General features: G+C 53.8%; 1 gene segment (V, D, J or C); it reads right to left on the bottom strand.

The window, feature by feature from the left end:
- Nucleotides 1–1,799: 1,799 nt before the first annotated feature.
- Nucleotides 1,800–18,557, bottom strand: part of LOC101394837 (immunoglobulin heavy constant gamma 4-like) — a 270,309-nt gene continuing 253,551 nt past the window's right edge. The window contains 6 exon segments of the C gene segment in view: nucleotides 1,800–3,101; nucleotides 3,803–3,933; nucleotides 5,537–5,857; nucleotides 5,942–6,271; nucleotides 6,399–6,449; nucleotides 6,737–7,030. Of these exon segments, the coding sequence occupies nucleotides 3,018–3,101; nucleotides 3,803–3,933; nucleotides 5,537–5,857; nucleotides 5,942–6,271; nucleotides 6,399–6,449; nucleotides 6,737–7,030 (1,211 nt within the window).

Genomic DNA, 18,557 nt, shown 5'->3' with positions numbered 1-18,557 from the left:
AGGCGTCTGTTCAATTCTCTTGCCTATTTCTCTACTATATTATGTGATGTTTCTAATCGACTTGGAGGAGTTCTCTGCATATTCTGGACATGTTGTCAGTTGTTTGTTTAGGAAATATTGTGAAAGACACTAAATGGACCAAAGACGACTTGTTCTGTCTTCAGTGGGAAGCATGGCACTGTCTTATACCCCCTTCCAGGTTACCCGACTCAGTGTGGGCTCCGCACTCTCCATTGTCTTTGAGCTCTTTTACAACTCTGTAAGTTGTAGAGGATCTGAAGGCCATGGGAATTCTCTTCTCTGAAAGGATGGTTAATTCTTTCCTGTCTCCCGTGGAGAAAGCCAGGTACATTCAAATATGCATTTGTTGACAAACTCTTTTTAGCATTCTTGATTCCACTATATCAGTGAGGGACTTTCAATTCTAGTTTGAACTGGTTATAACCCCTTAATCGATGAGTTTAATAAAGTCTTTGAAATGTGTTCATCATCTGTCTATATGAGAGTCGTGATCGCCATGCTAAACCCTGTCCTTTAACATGTCTTAAATGTCTCCTCTCCATGGCTCCACTTATCCTGGGTTGAGGAAGTTCTGTGACTGGGGCGGGGTCAGGAGACCAGGTGTTGAGGAGGAGACCTGAGGGAGGCTGGCCACCTGGTTCCTCCAGGGCTCTGGGTCAGGGCGCTCCCCCAGGACAGCTTCCCTCAGCCCCTTCTGTTGTGTGGCCTCACAGCCCTACACTTTCCCCTCACAGCACTTATCACAGTGTCCTTACGTCACTGTTTGCAGGATCATGTACTTCACGTCTGGGGAGATGGACGCAGGTGGCTACTGGGTGGGAGAGGCTAGCACAGACATAGGCCGGGGGAGGGTGGGTACATTCTGCTGGGTGCATTAGGGAGACTGACAGAGGAGGAGGCATGGAGCTCTGAGCTAAGAGAAGGATGTGTTGGATGTGCTGAGTGTGTAGAGGGAAGGAACACTAAGAGAAGGGAACAACATGGGCAAAGGTTGGGGGTAGGGGCAGCGTGAGGTACTCAGGGTGTCAACACCCTGACACGGGGTATTGGCATTGTGCACGGGGACAGGGCATTGTGTGTGTGTGTTCCTGTACCTAACTCCCCTGTTTTGGGTTAAATTTTGTCCCACGGATTCACTTCTTGAAGTGGTGATCCCCAGGCACTTAGATTGTGGCCATATTTGGAGATACGGTCTTTCAAGAGGTAATAAGTTAAAATGAGGTCAGTAGGCTGGGCCCTAATCTAGTGTGACTGGTGTGCTATAAGAAAAGGGATCAGGGCACAGACACTCGCAGAGGGAGGACTGTGTGAGGACATCACGAGAAGAGGCCATCTACACAGCCAGCAGAGAGGCCTCAGCAGAACCCCACTCTGCTGACACCTGCTCTGGAAAGTGCAGCCTCCAGACGTGTGAAAGAACAAATGTCTATTGTTCAGGCCGCCCAGGCTGGTCGTTGCAGCAGCTGTGCTGACTCATACACACCCAGCCCAGGGGTCTTGCTTCTGGCAGCGGCCAGTGCTGGAAGCTCCTCCTGCCCCTGGGCCCCAGGCTGGCCCTGCTCCCCACCAGGCCCTGTCAGCCACCTCGCCCCTCGTCATTGCCCCGTTTCTGGGCCGCCTTCCTCACTCATGGAACCCCAGGGGCTGGAGGAGAGCTGAGGGCAGGAGGGGAGGATGAGCTGTAAGGTTCTGGAGCTGTGAGGGTGTGGAGGGAGCCCCTGATGCGCGACTAGGCTAGGTTGTGGATTTCACCAGGTTCATCAACATAGTGAGGTGTGGAATTTTTAAGGACGTTTTATTGTTGTTTAAAATAAAAGAAACAGTAAAGAATAACGGGTTTCAGAAAGTTAAAAAGAAGGGAAAAAGCTAACCAAGCTACGACCGTGTCCTCTCCTTTCAACAATATCTCTGCACGTTGTCCCCCTGTAGTTGGTGGGGTGTCCGCCTCTCCTTCCTGTGCACATCCCTGTCCTTACCGTCTAGAGATGGCAACTTGCCATTCGCTCAGAGACGTGAGGGGGGAATCGGTTCTGGGGCTGGCCAGGCCGGGGTTCTAAGCTTGGTCTCCCTGGCCAGTTCCCCAAGGCCATGGATTCTCTCCTTGTTGATCTCTCTCACCCCTGGGCCATGGAGCTACCAGAGTTCCTGTGGACCGTGACTCAGGCCCTGTCGGCAGTAGGTTGGGGTGACTGTACCTGGGGCCCTGCTCCTCTGGCACCCCTCCACCTCTGTCCACCAAGGCCACATCCTGTCTGCTTGGGGACCTGGTCAGCAGGCCCTCTCCGGGAGGCCCATTGGGCTGGATGATCACCCCTTGACTTGTGGTGCTGCCCCCACACACCCTGGCTCCTGCAGCAGCCATAGCCCAGGCCCCCCTCTGAGCAGTCTCCCTGGGTGGAGACGATCCGAGTGACGGTTAGGGGCATGTCTAGAAGCTTCCCTGTTGGTGGATGATGGCCCTGTGTCCTCGTGGCCTTGGCAGCAGATGTTCCTACTCAAGGATCTGAAACCATGCGTCTCCTCTCTGGAAGCCTGCGTCCTCGACCCTGGCATGGATGCAGTTTGCGTGAAGACCCGTCCATGCCTAGATGAACATGGGCATGTCGGCCCTCTACCTCCTCCAGGGTGACTGCACATGCGGACCCCGAGGACGTCCTGGTGAGGGATGCTTGGCCCTGATGACTCAGCGTCCACATGGCCCTGGTGTTTCTTGGTGGCTGCTGCAGAGGGACTGGTGGGTGTCCATCAGCCCAGCTCAGGGTTACATCTGCCATCCACTTGGTTCTCCAACGGGGGTCAGGGGTCAGGATACAGCCTGTGGTGGCTGTGAGGTCAGAAGGCACACTGCAGGCCAAAGGGGGCAGTGAGGTCCAAGTCTGGCGAGGTCAGAAGGCAGAGGAGCAGGTCTGGGTGGCAGGCTGAGCAGCAAGAACAGATGGACCAGATCCTGTCCAAAGTCTGGACCAGCCCAGGATGCCCGCCCAGGAAGAGTGGCCCTAGGCCCCCTGCCCGATCATGTTCCTGTAGTCGGGGACAATGGTCCGCTTCAGCTCCACCACCGAGGAGAAGATCCACTTCACCTGCAGCGGGCGGGTGAGGGGGTGAGCATGGCCTGGACCCCAACACCAGCCTCCCGCTGGGGTCTGACCTCCCTGCACTCTGGGCCGTCTGACAGTGGGGGTTCCATGTGGGGACGACATGGGGACATGCTGGGGATAGTGAGGGGACAGACAGGACACTGAGAAGATAGGGTAGATGGGACAGAGTTGGGCAATCAAGGGACAGAGAAGGGACAGTAAGGGCACAGGAGGGGAACAGGATGGCGACAGCGAGGGTACACGAGGGGACAGCGAGGGGAGAGTGAGGGGACAGTGATTGATAATGATAGGACACTGAGGTGACAGCAAGTGGACAGTGAGGGGACAGCAAAGAGATAGTGTGGGCACAGCAATGGGACAATGAGTGGACATTGAAGGGACAGTGAAGGGACAGTGAGGAGACAGTGATAGGACAGTAATGAGACAGTGGACAGCAAGGGGACACTGGGGATGGTGATGGGACAGTGTGGAGACAGTTAGAGGACAGCAATGGGACAGTGTGGGTACAGTATGAGGACAGTAAGGGGACAGTGAAGGGACACTGAGGGGACAGTGAAGGAGCAACAAGGGGACAGTGTGGGAAAGTGTGGAAACATAGTGGAGACAGTGAGGTGACATGGTGAGGAGAGTGTGGGGACATCATGGTGACAATGAGGGGATGATGTGGGGAGGGCCTGGCCCACCTTGAAGAGGGTGACGGTGGCGCTGTAGCACACACTGAGCAGGAAGAGTGTGATGAAGATGGAGATGGTGGTCCACAGCCCGTCCAGATCCCCGTCCTGGGTCTCAGCACAGCTCTGGTCCAGGACCATCTCTGGACAGGGAGGGGGTGGTCAGTGCTGTGCCTGCCCGAGGGGGCCTGGCACAGCGTCGGTGGTGATGTGGGGGGTGATTCCCACTGGGGCAGGGTGGGCGGGGTAGGTGGAAGCCCCCGACTGAGCTGGGCCAGCAGGGCCCTCAGGTCAGTCTCTGGGCACTGGTCTCATCTCCCCCATTCCTCCAACTGGGACCCCAGGACTCGGCTGATCCCCCTGACCCAGCTCTCAGCCTGGCTAGTGGGTGACAGCCCTGTCTCCTGTGCTGCCCTGTGCTTGGGGCCCTCTGGGGAGAAGGTTCCCTGACCCAAGGAGGCTCAGGCCCCACCTCGTCTCTCCCGGGGACCAGGCCCAGAGGGCGGAGGGTCAGCAGAGCCTGTCCACAGTGGGGACCCTGCCCCAGGGAAGGGCCAAGATAGGGTTTGATGTGTCCCCAGTGCATGAGTGGTGGGAGTGCTGGGCACAAGCTGGGTGTGGGGGGATTTCTGTGTGTCAGGGTGGGGGTGTATGAGCCCCGGGGAAGAGGAGGGCTGATTGTCAGAGCTGGTCAGTGTGGTCAGTGTGAGGACGAGGCCTGAGCAGCCCACGGGGCGTTGGAGGCTGTGCAGACCCTCTGATGTTTATGGTGAGGGGTCAGGAGACTGGGCTCCAGGCTCTGTTGGGAATGTGCAGGCTGCCCTTTTGTGAGCCGCCATGTGTAAGGCCTGCATGTGTGAGGGTGTGTGCGTGTGCTCATGTGCGTGTGCGTGGAGGTGGTGTGTTGGCTGGCGCTGCTCAGTGAGAGGACTTGTTTTCAGTGGGTGTGGGCTCAGTGTCCACATGGGAGTCCTGGATGGTCCCTGCCCTGGGAACTCAGGGCCACCTGCCTCTGCCCCTTTGGGGCCTGGGAGTGAGTGTCCCCACAAGTGGAAAGTCTTGGCCCCAGGCAGGACAAGGCCAGAAGCTCCACCTCACCTGAGGGAGGGTGGTGGCCTGATATCAGTGTGCCCGAGGGCAAAGGAGAGCCTGTCCCCACACCATGGGCCAGGGAAGTGTCCCGTGAGGGCCAGAGCCACCAGGCGGACCTCTCAAGTGTCCCAGTGGACAGGGAACCCCGGGGGACAAGGACGGGCCACTGTCCCACAGCTTTGGCTCCTACAGAGGAGGGACAGCCTGTGCACGCATTTCCCTGAGGGGCTCCGAGGGGCTTCTCCTGTTCCCTGGCCACACTCCAGCCCTGAGCAGCTGCTGCTGGAGGGAGGTCCCGAGGAGCTGCCACCTCTGGTGAAACCCCTTCCCCTCCTCGGGCAGCCCCTCCAGCCATCCTGGGTGGCCTGCGCAGCCCAGAGCTCTGGGTTCTGCCTCAGTGGGACCATCTCTCTCCCCTAATGGTGACAACTGTGTTCTCAGAGCTTGGCTGCCGTGCCGCCTGCAGTGCACCTGAGCTCTGCCTCAGAAAGAACCATGACAGCGTTGCAGGGTCCCAGGGCCATGCTGGGTGCTTTATTTCATGCTGGTGCCTGGGGCTTATGTACAGAGGGGTGAGGGCTCCTCATGGGACCCTGAGAGCCTGTAGGGAGGGAGGGAGGGCTCTCAGGTGCGCCGGGCGTGTGGCTCATTTACCCGGAGACTTGGTGATGGATATCTGGGTGTAGTGATTGTGGAGAGCCTCGTGCATCACCTCACACGCGAACCTCACTCCCTGATTCCACCTGTTCGTCTCCACCGAGAGCTTGCTGTACAGGAAGTAGGACCCGTCACCGTCCAGCTGGGGCGGGGTGGTGCTGTACTTCTCCGGCAACTCTGGCCGCCCGTTGCTCTGCCACTCGATGTTGATGTCAGGTGGGTAGAAGTCTTTGACCAGGCAGGTCACGCTGACCTTGTTTCTGGATAGCTCAACATGGCTTGGGGGCAGGACATACACCTGTGGCTCCTTGGCCTGCCCTGTGGGAACAGGGGTCAGTACAGGTGGTTACTCCCTGGGGTTACCCCCAGGACCCTCCCCCTCCCCATCTGTCCTGCTTCTACCTTTGGCCTTGGAGATGGTCTTCTCAATGGGGGCCGGGAGGGCTCCGTTGTTGACCTTACACTTGAACTCCCTTCCCTTGAGCCAGTCCTGGTGCTGGACGGGGAGGACGCTGACCACGCGGTAGGTGCTGTTGAACTGCTCCTCCTTCGGCTTTGACTTGGCCGTGTTTACCTCTTCATTGTCCACGTACCAGGTGAACTGGACATCGGGGTTGTCCTGGCTCACGTCCACCACCACGCACGTGACCTCGGGCGTTTCGGAGATCGTGAGGGTGTCTTTGGGTTTTGGGGGGAAGATGAAGACCGAAGGCCCTCCGGGGAGTTCAGGAGCTACGGGGGAGACATGGGGGAGTGGTCAGCACCTGGACTGGCCTCCTCTTGGGGACTTTACCCCCTTGGGCCACACCTGTCCTCGGGCCTCCTCCCGGGGGTGGAGGGCGAGTCTGGGCTGACTCACCTGGGCATTTGGGACACTCAGGGCAGTCAGGCTTTCCATTTGGTCTGGGCTCTGCAGAAAGAGCAGACTAGGGGTTACCGGGGCTGGAGGGAGATGGCCTTCGGGTGAACTGAGGTCAGGGCCAGGTTTTGGCAGGTCTGGGCCCAGCGCTCACCTGTGTGGGCCCAGGCGCTGTTTTAGGGGTGTCCAGCCTGCCCCCACCCTGGGCATGGCTGAAACCCACAGAGGACCCCTCTCCGAGCTTGGGAGGCCTCCCCTGCTGCCCTGGGGTCCAGGCAGGAGGGCTGACCCTGGGCCTGTCTCGCAGGGAACGCCCCCCGTGCAGCCCCTCCTCTCACCGACTTTCTTGTCCACCTTGGTGCTGCTGGCCTGGTGGGCTACGTTGCAGGTGTAGGTCTTGCTCGGCCAGCTGCTGGCAGGAACCGTCACCATGCTGCTGAGGGAGTAGAGCCCCGAGGACTGCAGGATGGATGGGAAGGTGTGCACGCCGCTGGTCAGGGCGCCTGAGTTCCAGGACACAGTCACCGGCTCTGGGAAGTAGCCAGAGACCAGGCAGCCCAGGGCCACCGTGGAGTCAGATGTTGTCCCACAGCCGGGGGCCAGAGGGAAGACCTTTGGGGCTGTGGTTGAGGCTGCAAGAGAGGAGGCTGTGTGACCACAAGGGCCTCACCCTCAGAGGGTCATGGCAGAGCGTCAGGTGCCCAGGCCTGGGGCAACGCTGAGCCCAGTGCCATGCGCTTCCAGAGATCCTGCAGACTAGATGCCCCAGGTGGCTCCCTGTGCCCCAGGGCTGGTGCCTCTGTAGCCACAGACTCTGGATCGGTCACTAGGTCAGTGCTGGGTGACCAGCTGGATTAGAGACCCCCCCGGGCCTCTGCCCCCGTCCCTCCTTAAGCCTCCTGTGGGTGCCCTTCCTGACCATGCCCTCTGTCTAGCCCTGACTGGAGACTCCTGCTCCTGTCTGGCTTCTGCTGGTCCCCCAAGCCCTCTGCCATATCGACCAAGCCTGGCCCTGCCCGGGGTGAATGGGCATCTCTTCGGGTGTGGTGGGTCTGTGCCCCCCACTGCCTGTGTCTGCTCCCGGGTCATCAGCCTCTAAGAGACCTTGTCATGGCCTGTCTCTGCTCACCAGGCCCCGTCTCTTCTGAGTCAGCTCTGCCAAGTCACCACGGACCCATGTACCCAACCTGTGTGGACCCCGTCCCTGCCCTGGACCCATCTCTTCCCTGGACCCTCACCCAGCCCTGGACCCTCTCCCTTCCTTGGACCCCATCCCTGTCCTGGACCCCGTCCCTGGGAGTCTCCTTCTCCTCCTCCCCTCCCGTCCAAGTGGCCCCCCAGCCCAGGCTCCTAAATCTGCCTCTGGGCCCACCGTCCCTCCTCAGGTCCTCCTGGCATGGCTTCCTGAGCTCACCTCTGGCCCCTCCCTCCCAGAACCCCCCACCCGCCACCATCCCTGCTCTTGGGCCTGTCCAGCTCCTTGCTCACTCCAGAGCCTCCCTCCAGCCGTGGTCCTTCCCGAGCCAGCCTGCTCCTCAGCTCAGGTGGGAGCCGTGCACTGCCCTCAGCCCTCCTCTCCCCTCGGTACCACCATCTCCAGGCCCCAGTGCGGGCCAGGGTGCACCCTCTACCCACACACTCGGGCCAGGCCTGTCCCCTGTGACCGTGACTCCTGTGTGCTCAGCCTCAGGGCCCTGCCAACCTCTTCCCAGGCTGGCAGCCAAGGATCAGGCCCTAAATGGGCTCCTCGCTCTTCCCTCGCCAGGTTCAATGTCCTGTGCCACCCCACACTGCTTCTGCATGTCTACCCCTACTCTCCCCTGTCCCCACAAGCCCCCAGAACAGGGTTGGTGCCCTGGAACCCAAGAATAACATCACATCTGATCCCCTTAGGGGTGCCCTTGTGACCGTTCAGCCCCAGAGACCTTTATCCCAGGGTCCCCCTCCCTCCCAACTAACCATCCCACACAGTCCCTCCACCAGCTCACTCTCCTCCCTGCACAGGGAGGACACCTGAGCCCCCTGAGCCCCAGCTGTCCCTGCTCCCGGTACCTGCTCAGCTCTGCCTGTCCTGGGCGCCGTTTATCTAAGGCCCACTGATTCTTGTCCCCTGAGCTCCTGGGCAGCGCCCTGTCCCTCCTGCCCTCCCACCTGCCCCTGCTCACCGGCCAAGCTCTGCCTGCTATCCTGGAGCTCCTGGGCAGCCCCCTCTCCCTCATGCCCTCCCAGCTGCCTGCTCACCAGCTAAGCTCTGCCTGCCCCCCCGGAGCTCCTGGGCAGCCACGTGTCCCTCCTGCCCTCCCCGCCCCCCGCTCGCCTGCTAAGCTCTACCTGCTCCTCCACAGCTCCTGGGCAGCCCCCTGTCTCGCCGGCCTTCCCAGCTCCCTGCTAACCTGCTAAGCTCTGCCTGACCTCCAGAGCTCCTGGGCAGCCCCCTGTCTGGCCTGCCTTCTCAGCTCCTTCCTCGTCCGCTAAATTCTGTCTGCCTCCCCAGAGCTCCTGGACAACACCCTGCCCCTCCTGACCTCTCCTCCCCCTGCTAACCTGCTAAGCTCTGCCTGCTCCTCAAGGGCTCCTGGGCAGCCCCCTGCCTCTCCTGCCCTCCCAGCTCCCTGCTCACCTGCTAGGCTCTGCCTGCTCCTCCACAGCTCCTGGGCAGCCCCCTGTACCTCCGACCACACAGTCCCTGCTCACTTGCTAAGCTCTGTCTGCTCCCCCAGAGCTCCTGGACAGCTCCCTGCCCCTCCTGCCCTCTCACCTGCCCCTGCTCACCCGCTAAGCTCCACCTGCTCCCCTGGAGCTCCTGGACAGCCCCCTGCCCCACCAGCCCTCCCAGTCCCCTGCTCTCCTATAGCCACTCTGCCACCCCTCTGGAGCTCCTGGGGCAGGTTCTGCCCTCTTATGCCTTCCTACCTGCCCGTTGTCCCCTGTAGCTTCTCTGCCCTTCGTCCCTGGAGCACCTAGTCTGCAGCAGCTCCCTGCCCCTCCTGCCCTGTGATCGACTCTCCCACACATCCGTGAGCTCAGCCCAGGAGTGCTGGGTCTCCCCAGGGCTGCCTCTGCCCCTCCCGCCTGTCCCAGCACCCTCAGCCCAGGTTCACTCTCTTCCTGGACTCATTCATTTCCCAGCACTGGGCTTTGCCTCTTGGAGTCACTAGGTGCCCACCCTCTCTCTGGTCAGCTCTCCCCTGGCAGAGCCCCTACCCTGGTCCCCTCCTGGAGGAGCTCCTGCCCCCAGCTGGGCCTCACCCTCTCCTCGGCCCTTGCCACCCTCAGAAGCCCTTTCTGGAAGCCCCTTGGGACTTTGCTCCTTCTAGTTGCTGGGTCAGCTGCCCTGTGCCCACTAGCTCGCAGCCCCTGGAGCCCTGCCTCCTGCTCCTGACCCTCACTGACTAGCTCCTGACGCCGCTCCCATAGCCCACTGAGCTCTTGCTCAGCCCTGTGCTGTCTGAGTTCTGAGCACACAGGAGCACACGCTGGCTCCTCCTGCTCTGCTCCTGGCTCACCTGCTGCCCTCAGCTCTGGCCATAGCCCAGGACCCATGGCCGCCACCTCTGACCCTGCCCTGGGGCTTGAATCAGCTCCATTGGCCTGGACGGGACCCTTAGGCCACGTGGGGTCCTCTTCTTCCCTTTCTCTGAGGCAGCCCCCTACCTGTGCCTGGGATCAAACCTAGCTATCCATCCTGGCTTCTGTCTTGCAGAAGCTCAGATCCAGCCCAGCCCTGCGCTCAGCACAGCTGGCCAATCCAGCCCTCAGGTTTCTGGCCTCCCAGCCCATCACATTCCTCAAGATTGACCTCCTTCGGCCTCCAGTGTGTCCAGCTCTGTTGGCTTGGGCATGTGCCTGCCCATGGCTCCCTGGTGTGGGCTCTGGGTCCGCGCTGTAATCTGCGGGCAGCCTGCCTTCCCCTGTGCTGGCTCAGCTGCTCGAGCCCCTCTGTGACATCCCTGAGGTCCTGGTCTCCCCTCCGCTCCTGTGGCTGGTTCCACTGTCCCCACTCCACTCCCTCCCCCTCCTCCGTGGGACCCTACTCACCGAGGATGGGGGTCCTGAGTATGGCTCTGCCTCAGCCCAGCCTGGGTCTCCAAGGAGCCCCCGCCTCCTATGTGCTCTGGCCCCAGGCACATGTGGTTCTTCGTGGCTCGTGCTCCATGTCCACTGCCTGGCTCCTTGGAGTTCATAGCCGGTTCCCGGAGGTGTGAACGCCTCCCGACAGCCCTGCAAAGACTAAGAACGGGACTGAAACCAGAGGTCACTGCTTGCTTCCTGAAGTTCCCTTTTCTTCTAGGTGGTTTGTGTCCCAGAGGGCCTGGGGGGAGTCCAGACGTTGCGGGGGCTGCCTCACATGGGTGTGTGGGAGTGGGGTGAGGTGGGTGCCTGGGACCCAGGGGAGAGTGCCGGAAGCCTGGCCTCATGTGCTGTTCTTTGCTCTCTGCCTCCCACACGGATTATGGCTCTTGATCCACCACAGAGCAGGGTACCCGGGCCTCTCACCTGAGCCCTCTGGTCCCCCCATCCTGGAGGGCATGTCTCCCTGCCTGGGTCAGCATGCAGTGTGGACACAGGCTGTTCTGCTCACACCCCACAGCACAGCCCAGGGCCTCATCCTGTCCACCCACCAGGACGGTTCCCAGAGTAGAAAGCCGTCTTCCTCTGGGTCCCTGGCTCTTCCCTCCTTCCCTCTCGGGCTCCATCCGGGGCCAGATCTCTGACAGAAGGATGGTGCAACACCCAGTGTCAGAGGGAAGCTATTCTCCTGGCCATAGCTGTCCTCTGGGGGACAGACAGAAGTCTGATGTGCATGGACAGAGTTCACAGTGGTCACTCGGACCCAAAACTCTTCCTCCATCTGAGATACAGCATTCAGTCCTTGTCCTCCTATGTGTGAGCCGAGACCCAGCTGAGTGTGTGTGTATGGGAGACGTGGACCCTCAGTGTCTCGTGTCTTCAAGTGCCGTGGCTCACCCCTGGCTCTGTGTGCACTCCTGGGCCCTACTGTATCTTCCACATTAGGCCTTGGATTAGGGATCCCTGGGGCACAACATGGCATCCACCCCACAACAGCTAGGAAGGTGACTGGTGGGGTGCCTGGTGTGGCTCCTTCCAAGTAGTTGGTGGACAGGGGCTTGTCTGTGGCCCCTTCAGGTGGGCTGGAAGTAGGGTCCAACACTGTAGAAAGCGAACCTTCCAGGAGGTGATCTCAGATGTAGGAGCGGAGCCAGCCCTCGCATCCACTGGTGTTTGCAGCATACTTTGGCCTTGGGTGTCCCCAGAGCTGCACCACATCCTCCAAAATTCCCCTCTTGGTCCCTCTGCCTCCGTTGCCATCAAGTCGTCAGGCCACTTTCCACAGTTTGGAGTTTCTCTGAGCAGCACCCATTTCTAGGTCCCAAATCCTGGTCAAGTGGTTCATGGGTGTGCAGTGGGCCACCACACAGGGAGAGGCTTCCAGAGCTACTCCACTGATTTCGGTGGTGAGTTTGCAGGCTGCAGGCAGTGCAGGGCTCTGTGGGTGGTGGGTACTCCTTTCTGCTCCACTCTTATCAACGAGGGGATGGAAGGCTTCACTTGGAGTCTGCTGCCTGGGTTGGGCGGGCACCCGTGGTCTTCTTTGTCTCCAAGGGCCTCTCTGCAGGGACTCTGCAGCACTTCCCCTTCACATAAGTGGACTGCTGCTTAGTGCCTTGGCCTGACTCCCAGGAGAAGCCCTGTCTCCTTAGGGCATGCTGTCCGAGACTCAGCCGCAGCCCCTCTGTGACCCTGTCTCCTTGGAGGTGGTCACTCAGGCCCTGGGATCTAGGGAAGTAAGTGAACCTCATGCGTGCATGGGGGCAGGGCCAGCAGATGGAGGAGCCCGTGGTCCTGGAAATGTTGCTGTGGCCACTTTGTGAAATGCCACTGGCCACAGCCTTGGTGAAGGGAGAGCCCTCTGGTCCTTCCCAGGAGGAAATCATGATAAATCCACAGCACACTCCCGGCTCCTCTGGCCCAGCTTCCTCTCCACAGTGTCCACACAGCCCTGACATCTTTCCCACTTAAGGCAGGCACCCTCGAGTTGAAGATGCAGGAAACTGGTCACTAGCTCTGCAAGCTCTGCATGTCACTGCCACTGCCTAAGAAGCATATTCCTCTACATAATTTCTGGTCAGCAATATGCTGACGCAAATAATCCATAATGAATCTTAAAATTAAGGCTGGAGAGAGTTCATTACATGAGCCAATCTGAGGACTCCCTAGCCCAGGAGAATGACCTTCACCAAGGAGGGCAGCACTCCGAAGAAGCAGGGTGTACAGTGTGGGTACATATCATCTTGGAAGAAGGACATGCATCAGATAAGACAGGAATACCCCAGGGGACCCTTCACAGTGGCGCTGTAGGTGGACTCTGAACTCACCTCCTCCCACAGCCACAGGCCACTATACAACTAATCTTGGATAGATTACCCCTGGGAGACAACTGCAAACTGGATAAGAGGAACTCCTGCAAGAAACGACAATCCTGACTGAGGTGGAAGAGGCAGAAGTTCCCTTCTGCAGAGAAAAAACACCACCTTCACAAGCCACAATGCTTCATGGCGAGCCGGGAGCAATCCAAAGGTATGCAGAGTTCCCTGGTGGAGTGGGCGACTGAGCCAGGGAGCGTTGCTGATATAAGCAATTTTTGGACCCAGCACAATCAAGATGAGTGTCATAATATCTGCTTTGCGGCTACTAACAACAACGGGGAATATCTCCAGAAAAGCTGGAACATAAAGAAATTAAGCAGGCTCTTCAAGGGCCTATGAACAAATTCACTTGTTTTGGAATTCAACATAAAATCCCCCGAAAGAAAGGATCACAATCATTTCGTGAATACAGACACACCTGATAGGCTCTGGGTGCATCTCTGTGAGAGATGAGACCTCTCCAGGGACTGGGACGTTGGCAGTGGCTGTTGTTGTGACCTGTTGTGGGCATACTGACACAGATGCTGGTAGACGCCATTGGAGTTCTCCCTGTGGCCTGCTAGCCCAGGCTCTGTCCCACCTACTAGAACACCAATTTAATCCAGCTCAGCTGGGGCAGGCAGCCACCCTAGGTACTGGCCACACCCAACAACAAACCCTCGGGCAACTTGTGTGCCTGGATACTCTGAAGCCTGGTGAGTTGGTCCACCTCTGAGGGGCAGGGCATGCATGAGGAGCGGGAAGAGTGTGTGGAGCATTTGCGGAGCATGTGGGGCCTCGGCCGTGGTGCAACTGGGTACACTTCAGGGGGTTGAAGCGTCCGAATGGGGCAGGACTGTGTTGACTGTGTGTGTGGCCTTGTGGGTGGTGGGGCTTGTCAGTTGCAGAAGACTTGTGCTTCTCAAACAGCCACATAGGGGTTCGGCCCCACCTTCCAAAGCCTGAAACAATTGGGTGCTCCTGTGCCTGTGGCCAGCCACACCCAGCTGCAATCCTCACAGTGCTGACAAGAGCCTTATAGGCCAGAGGCCTATAGCAATTGTAAGGCCCTGAGCCTAAAAACCAGCCATGCTGGGGGACTACTCACTTTACAGAAAAACTGCAACAGGAAAGTGCTATTAGTCCTTGTAGCCAACTGTGCTGGGGCTCCCCACACCCAATACAGAGACTGGAGGGTCCACAACAACCGCACGCAGCTGAGCATAACAACCAGCTGGCCAGGGGGACAGCTCAGCCTCCCTGGGCACCTACAGCAAGAGCAAACATGCCACGACAGAAGGACACATGTAGCCCACACGGGGACACTCCTGGAACAGTTGGAACTGGTGATAAGAGGGAAGCATATGGCTGGGCCTCATAGGACATCACTTACATAAGGTCACTTCTTCAAGATCAGGAGATGCAGCTGACCTACCTAATATAGATACAAGCACAGAGAAAGAGGCAAAATGAGGAGGCAAAGGAATACGTTCCAAGTAAGGGAACAGGACAAAACCCCAGAAAAGGAAGAAAATGAAACAGAAATGATCAATCTACCTGACAGAGAGTTCAAAAAAGAGTCATATTGGTGCTCACTGACCTTGGGAGAAGAACGGATGAACTCAGTGAGAACGTCAACAAGACATGGAAGATATAAAAAAGAAATGATCAGAAATGGAGAATACAATACTGGAAAGGAAAAATTCACTAGAGGCGCTAAAAAGCAGAGCAAGGATACAGAAGAACGGATCAGTGATCTGGATGAAAGACTAGAGGAAATCACCCAAGCTGAACAGATGAGGGAAAAATGAATAAAAAAGAGTGAGGACAGTGTAAGGGACCTCTGGGACAACATCAAATGCACTAACATCCATGTTATAGGTGTCCCAGAAGGAGAAGAGAGAGACAAAGGGGCAGAGAACCTATTTGAAGAAATTATAGCTGAAAACTTCCCTAGCCTAAGGAAGGAAACAGACATCCAGATACAGGAAGCACAGACAGAACCAAAAAAAAAAAAATGAACTCAAAGAGGCCCACACCAAGACACATCATAATTAAAAGGTCCAGAATTAAAGATAAAGAGAGAATCCGAAAAGCTGCAAGAGAAAGGCAACAAGTTACATACAAAGGAAACCCCCTAAGGCTATCAGCTGACTTCTGAGCAGAAACCAAAGGCTAGAAGAGAGTGGTGCAAGATATTTAAAGTGCTAAAAGGAAAAAACCAACAGCCAAGAATACTCTACCCAGCAAGGTTATCACTCAGAACAGAAGGAGAGATAAAGAGTTTCCCAGAGAAGCAAAAACTAAAGGAGTTTATCATCAAGAAACCAGTCCTACAAGAAATGCTAAAGAGACTTATTTAAGTGGGAAAGAGAAGACCATAAATAGGAAAAAATGATGTATTTCCATGATAAGAGGGTAATGGATAAAAACACACAAAGAAGAGGTTAGATATGATATCAGAAACATAAAATGTGGGAGGAGGGTAGTAAAAGAGAAGAACTTTTAGAAAGAGGCCAAACTAAAGGTATCAGATCATCAACTTAACATAGATTTCTCTATATGTATGTTATTATATACGAACCTCATGGTAATCACAAACTGGAAACCTATAATAAATACACAAAATACTAAGAGAAAGGAACCAAACACAATAATAAAGAAAGTCATCAAACCATAAAGGAAGAGAGTAAGAGAAGAAGAAAGGAAGAGAGAAGAACTACTAAAACATCCAGAAAAAAGTAAGAAAATGGCAGTAGGTACATACTTATGAATAGCTACTTTAAATGTCAATGGACTACATGGTCCCATCAAAAGGCATAGAGTGGCTATTGAATAAAAAAACAAGACCCATATATATGCTGCATACAAGAGACACACTTCAAACCTAAAGACACTTACAAACTGAAAGTGAAGGGACGGAAAAAGATACTCCATGCAAATGGCAATGGAAAGAAGGCTGAGGTAGCAATACTCATATCAGAGAAAATAGACTTTAAAACAAAAACTGTCACAAGAGACAAGGAAAGGTACTACATAACGATCAAAGGAAAAATCCAACAAGAGGATATAACATAGTAAATATCTATGCAGCCAATGTAGGAGCAGCTAAATATATAAAGCAATTATCAACAGACATAAAAGGAGAAATAGACAGTAACACAATAATAGTAAGGGACATGAACACTCCACTTACACCTATGGATAGATCATCCAAACAGAAGATCAATAAGGAAACACCAGCCTTAAATGACACAATAGACCAGACACATTTAGTAGATACATACAGAACATTCCATCCAAAAACCGAAAAATACACATTCTTTTCAAATACACATGAAATATTCTCCAGAATTCATCACATATTAGGCCACAAAACAAGTCTCCATAAATTTAAGAAGACTCAAGTACTACCAAGCTACCTATACTAACAAAATACTACCGCTTTCTGACCACAATGGTATGGAACTAGAAATCAACTATAGGAAGAAAATCAGAAAAGCCACAAATATGTGGAGATTAACAAAAAGCTACTGAACAGCGATTGGGTCAATGAAGAAATCGAAGGAGAAATCAAAAAATACCTGGAGACAAATGAAAATGAAATTATGACATGCCAGAATTTAGCGGATACAGCAAAAATGGTTCTAAGAGGGGAGAGTATAACAATGCAAGCCTATCTCAACAAACCAGAAAAATCTCAAGGAAACAATCTAACAGTACAGCTAAGGGAACTGGAAAAAGAAGAACAAAGAAAACCGAAATCAGTAAATGAGAGAAATAATAAAAATCAGAGCAAAAATAAATGAAATAGAGACTGAAGAAAAAAAAAAGAAAAATTCAGTGAAACCAAGAGATTGTTCTTTGAAAAGATAACCAAAATTGGCACACCTTTAGCTAGACTCACTGTGAAAAAAAGAGAGAAGGCTCAAAGAAGTAAAATCAGAAATGAAAGAAAAGAAATTACAATGGACACCTCAGAAAGACAAAAGACTACAAGAGAATACTACGAAAAGCTATACACCAACAAATGGGATAACCTAGAAGAAATGGATAAATTCTTAGCATAATACAACCTTCCAAAACCAAATCAAGAGAACATAGAGGATTTGAATAGACCAATCACCAGTAAGGAGATCAAAACAGTAATCAAAAACCTCCCAAAAAATAAAAGTCCGGGAGCAGATGGCTTCCTTGGTGAATGCTACCAAACATTCAAAGAAGACTTAATACCTATCTCTCTCAAACTCTTCCAAAAAATTGAAGAGGAGGGGAAGCTTCCTAACTCATTCAGTGAAGCCAACATTACCCTGATATCAAAAGGAGACAAGGACAACACAAAAAAAGAAAGTTCCAGGCCAATATCACTGATGAACATCAATGCAAAAATCCTCAACAAAATACTAGCTAATCGAATACAACAATACATTAAAAGGATCACACAGCAGGATCAAGTGGGATTTATTCCAGGGATGCAGGGATGGTTCCACATCTGCAAATCAATCAACGTGATACACCACATTAACACAATGAAGAATAAAAATCACATGATCATCTCAATAGATGCAGAGAAAGCATTTGACAAGATACAACATCAATTTATTTTAAAAACTCTGAATAAAGTGGATATAGAAGGAAAATACCTCAACATAATAAAGGCCATCTATGGCAAACACACAGCTAATATCATCCTCAGTGGTGAAAAACTGAAAGCTCTCCAACTAAAAACAGGAAACAGACAAGAATGCCCACTTTCACCACTCCTAATTAACATAGTTTGAAAGTCCTAACCAGAGCAATCACGCAAGAAAAAGAAATAAAAGGGATCAAAATTGGAAAGGAGGAAGTGAAACTGTCACTAAAGAATCCATCCAAAAAATTTTACAAATAATGAATGAACAGGGTAAAGTTGCAGGATACAAAATCATCATGCAAAAATCAGTTGCATTTCTATATACTAACAACGAAGTAGCAGAAAGAGAAGTTAAGAATACAATCCCATTTTCAACTGCAACCAAAAGAATAACATACCTAGGAGTAAAGTTAACCAAAGAAGTGAAAGATCTGTACACTGAAAACTATAAAACGTTGTTGAAAGAAATTGAAGACACAAGAAATGGAAAGATATTCCATGCTCTTGGATTGGAAGAATTAACACAGTTAAAATGTCCATACTTCCTAAAGCAATCTAGAGACCCATTGCAATCCCTATCAAAGTTCCAACAACATTGTTCACAGCAATAGGGACAAAGAATCCTAAAATTTATATGGAAGAACAAAACACTCTGAATAGCGAAAGCAATCCTGAGAAAAAAGAACACAACTGGAGGTATCACACTCTGGTTTCAAAATATACTAGAAAGCCATAGTAATAAAAAACAGCATGGTACTGGCACAAAAACAGACAAACAGATCAATGGAACAGAATCAAAGGACAGAAAGAAACTCACATATCTATGGACAGCTAGTTTTTGCCAAGGGAGCCAAGAACATACAACGGAGAAAGGAAAGTCTTGTCAATAAATGGTATCAGGAAAACTGGAGAGCAACAAGCAAAAAAATGAAAGTAGACCATTATCTTACACCATACACAAAAATTAACTCAAAATGGATTAAAGGCTTGAACGTAAGACCTGAAACCATGAAATTTCTGGAAGAAAACATGGGCAGTATACTCTTGAACATCGGTCTTAGCAACATATTTTCAAGTGCGGTGTCTGACCAAGTAATG

The sequence above is a fragment of the Ceratotherium simum genome, chromosome 24, assembly GCF_057802395.1.
Source record: "Ceratotherium simum simum isolate JZ-2026a chromosome 24, ASM5780239v1, whole genome shotgun sequence".
NCBI lineage: Eukaryota > Metazoa > Chordata > Mammalia > Perissodactyla > Rhinocerotidae > Ceratotherium > Ceratotherium simum.
Note: the sequence above shows the minus strand (reverse complement) of the source record. Positions and strands in the feature narration are given on the sequence as shown.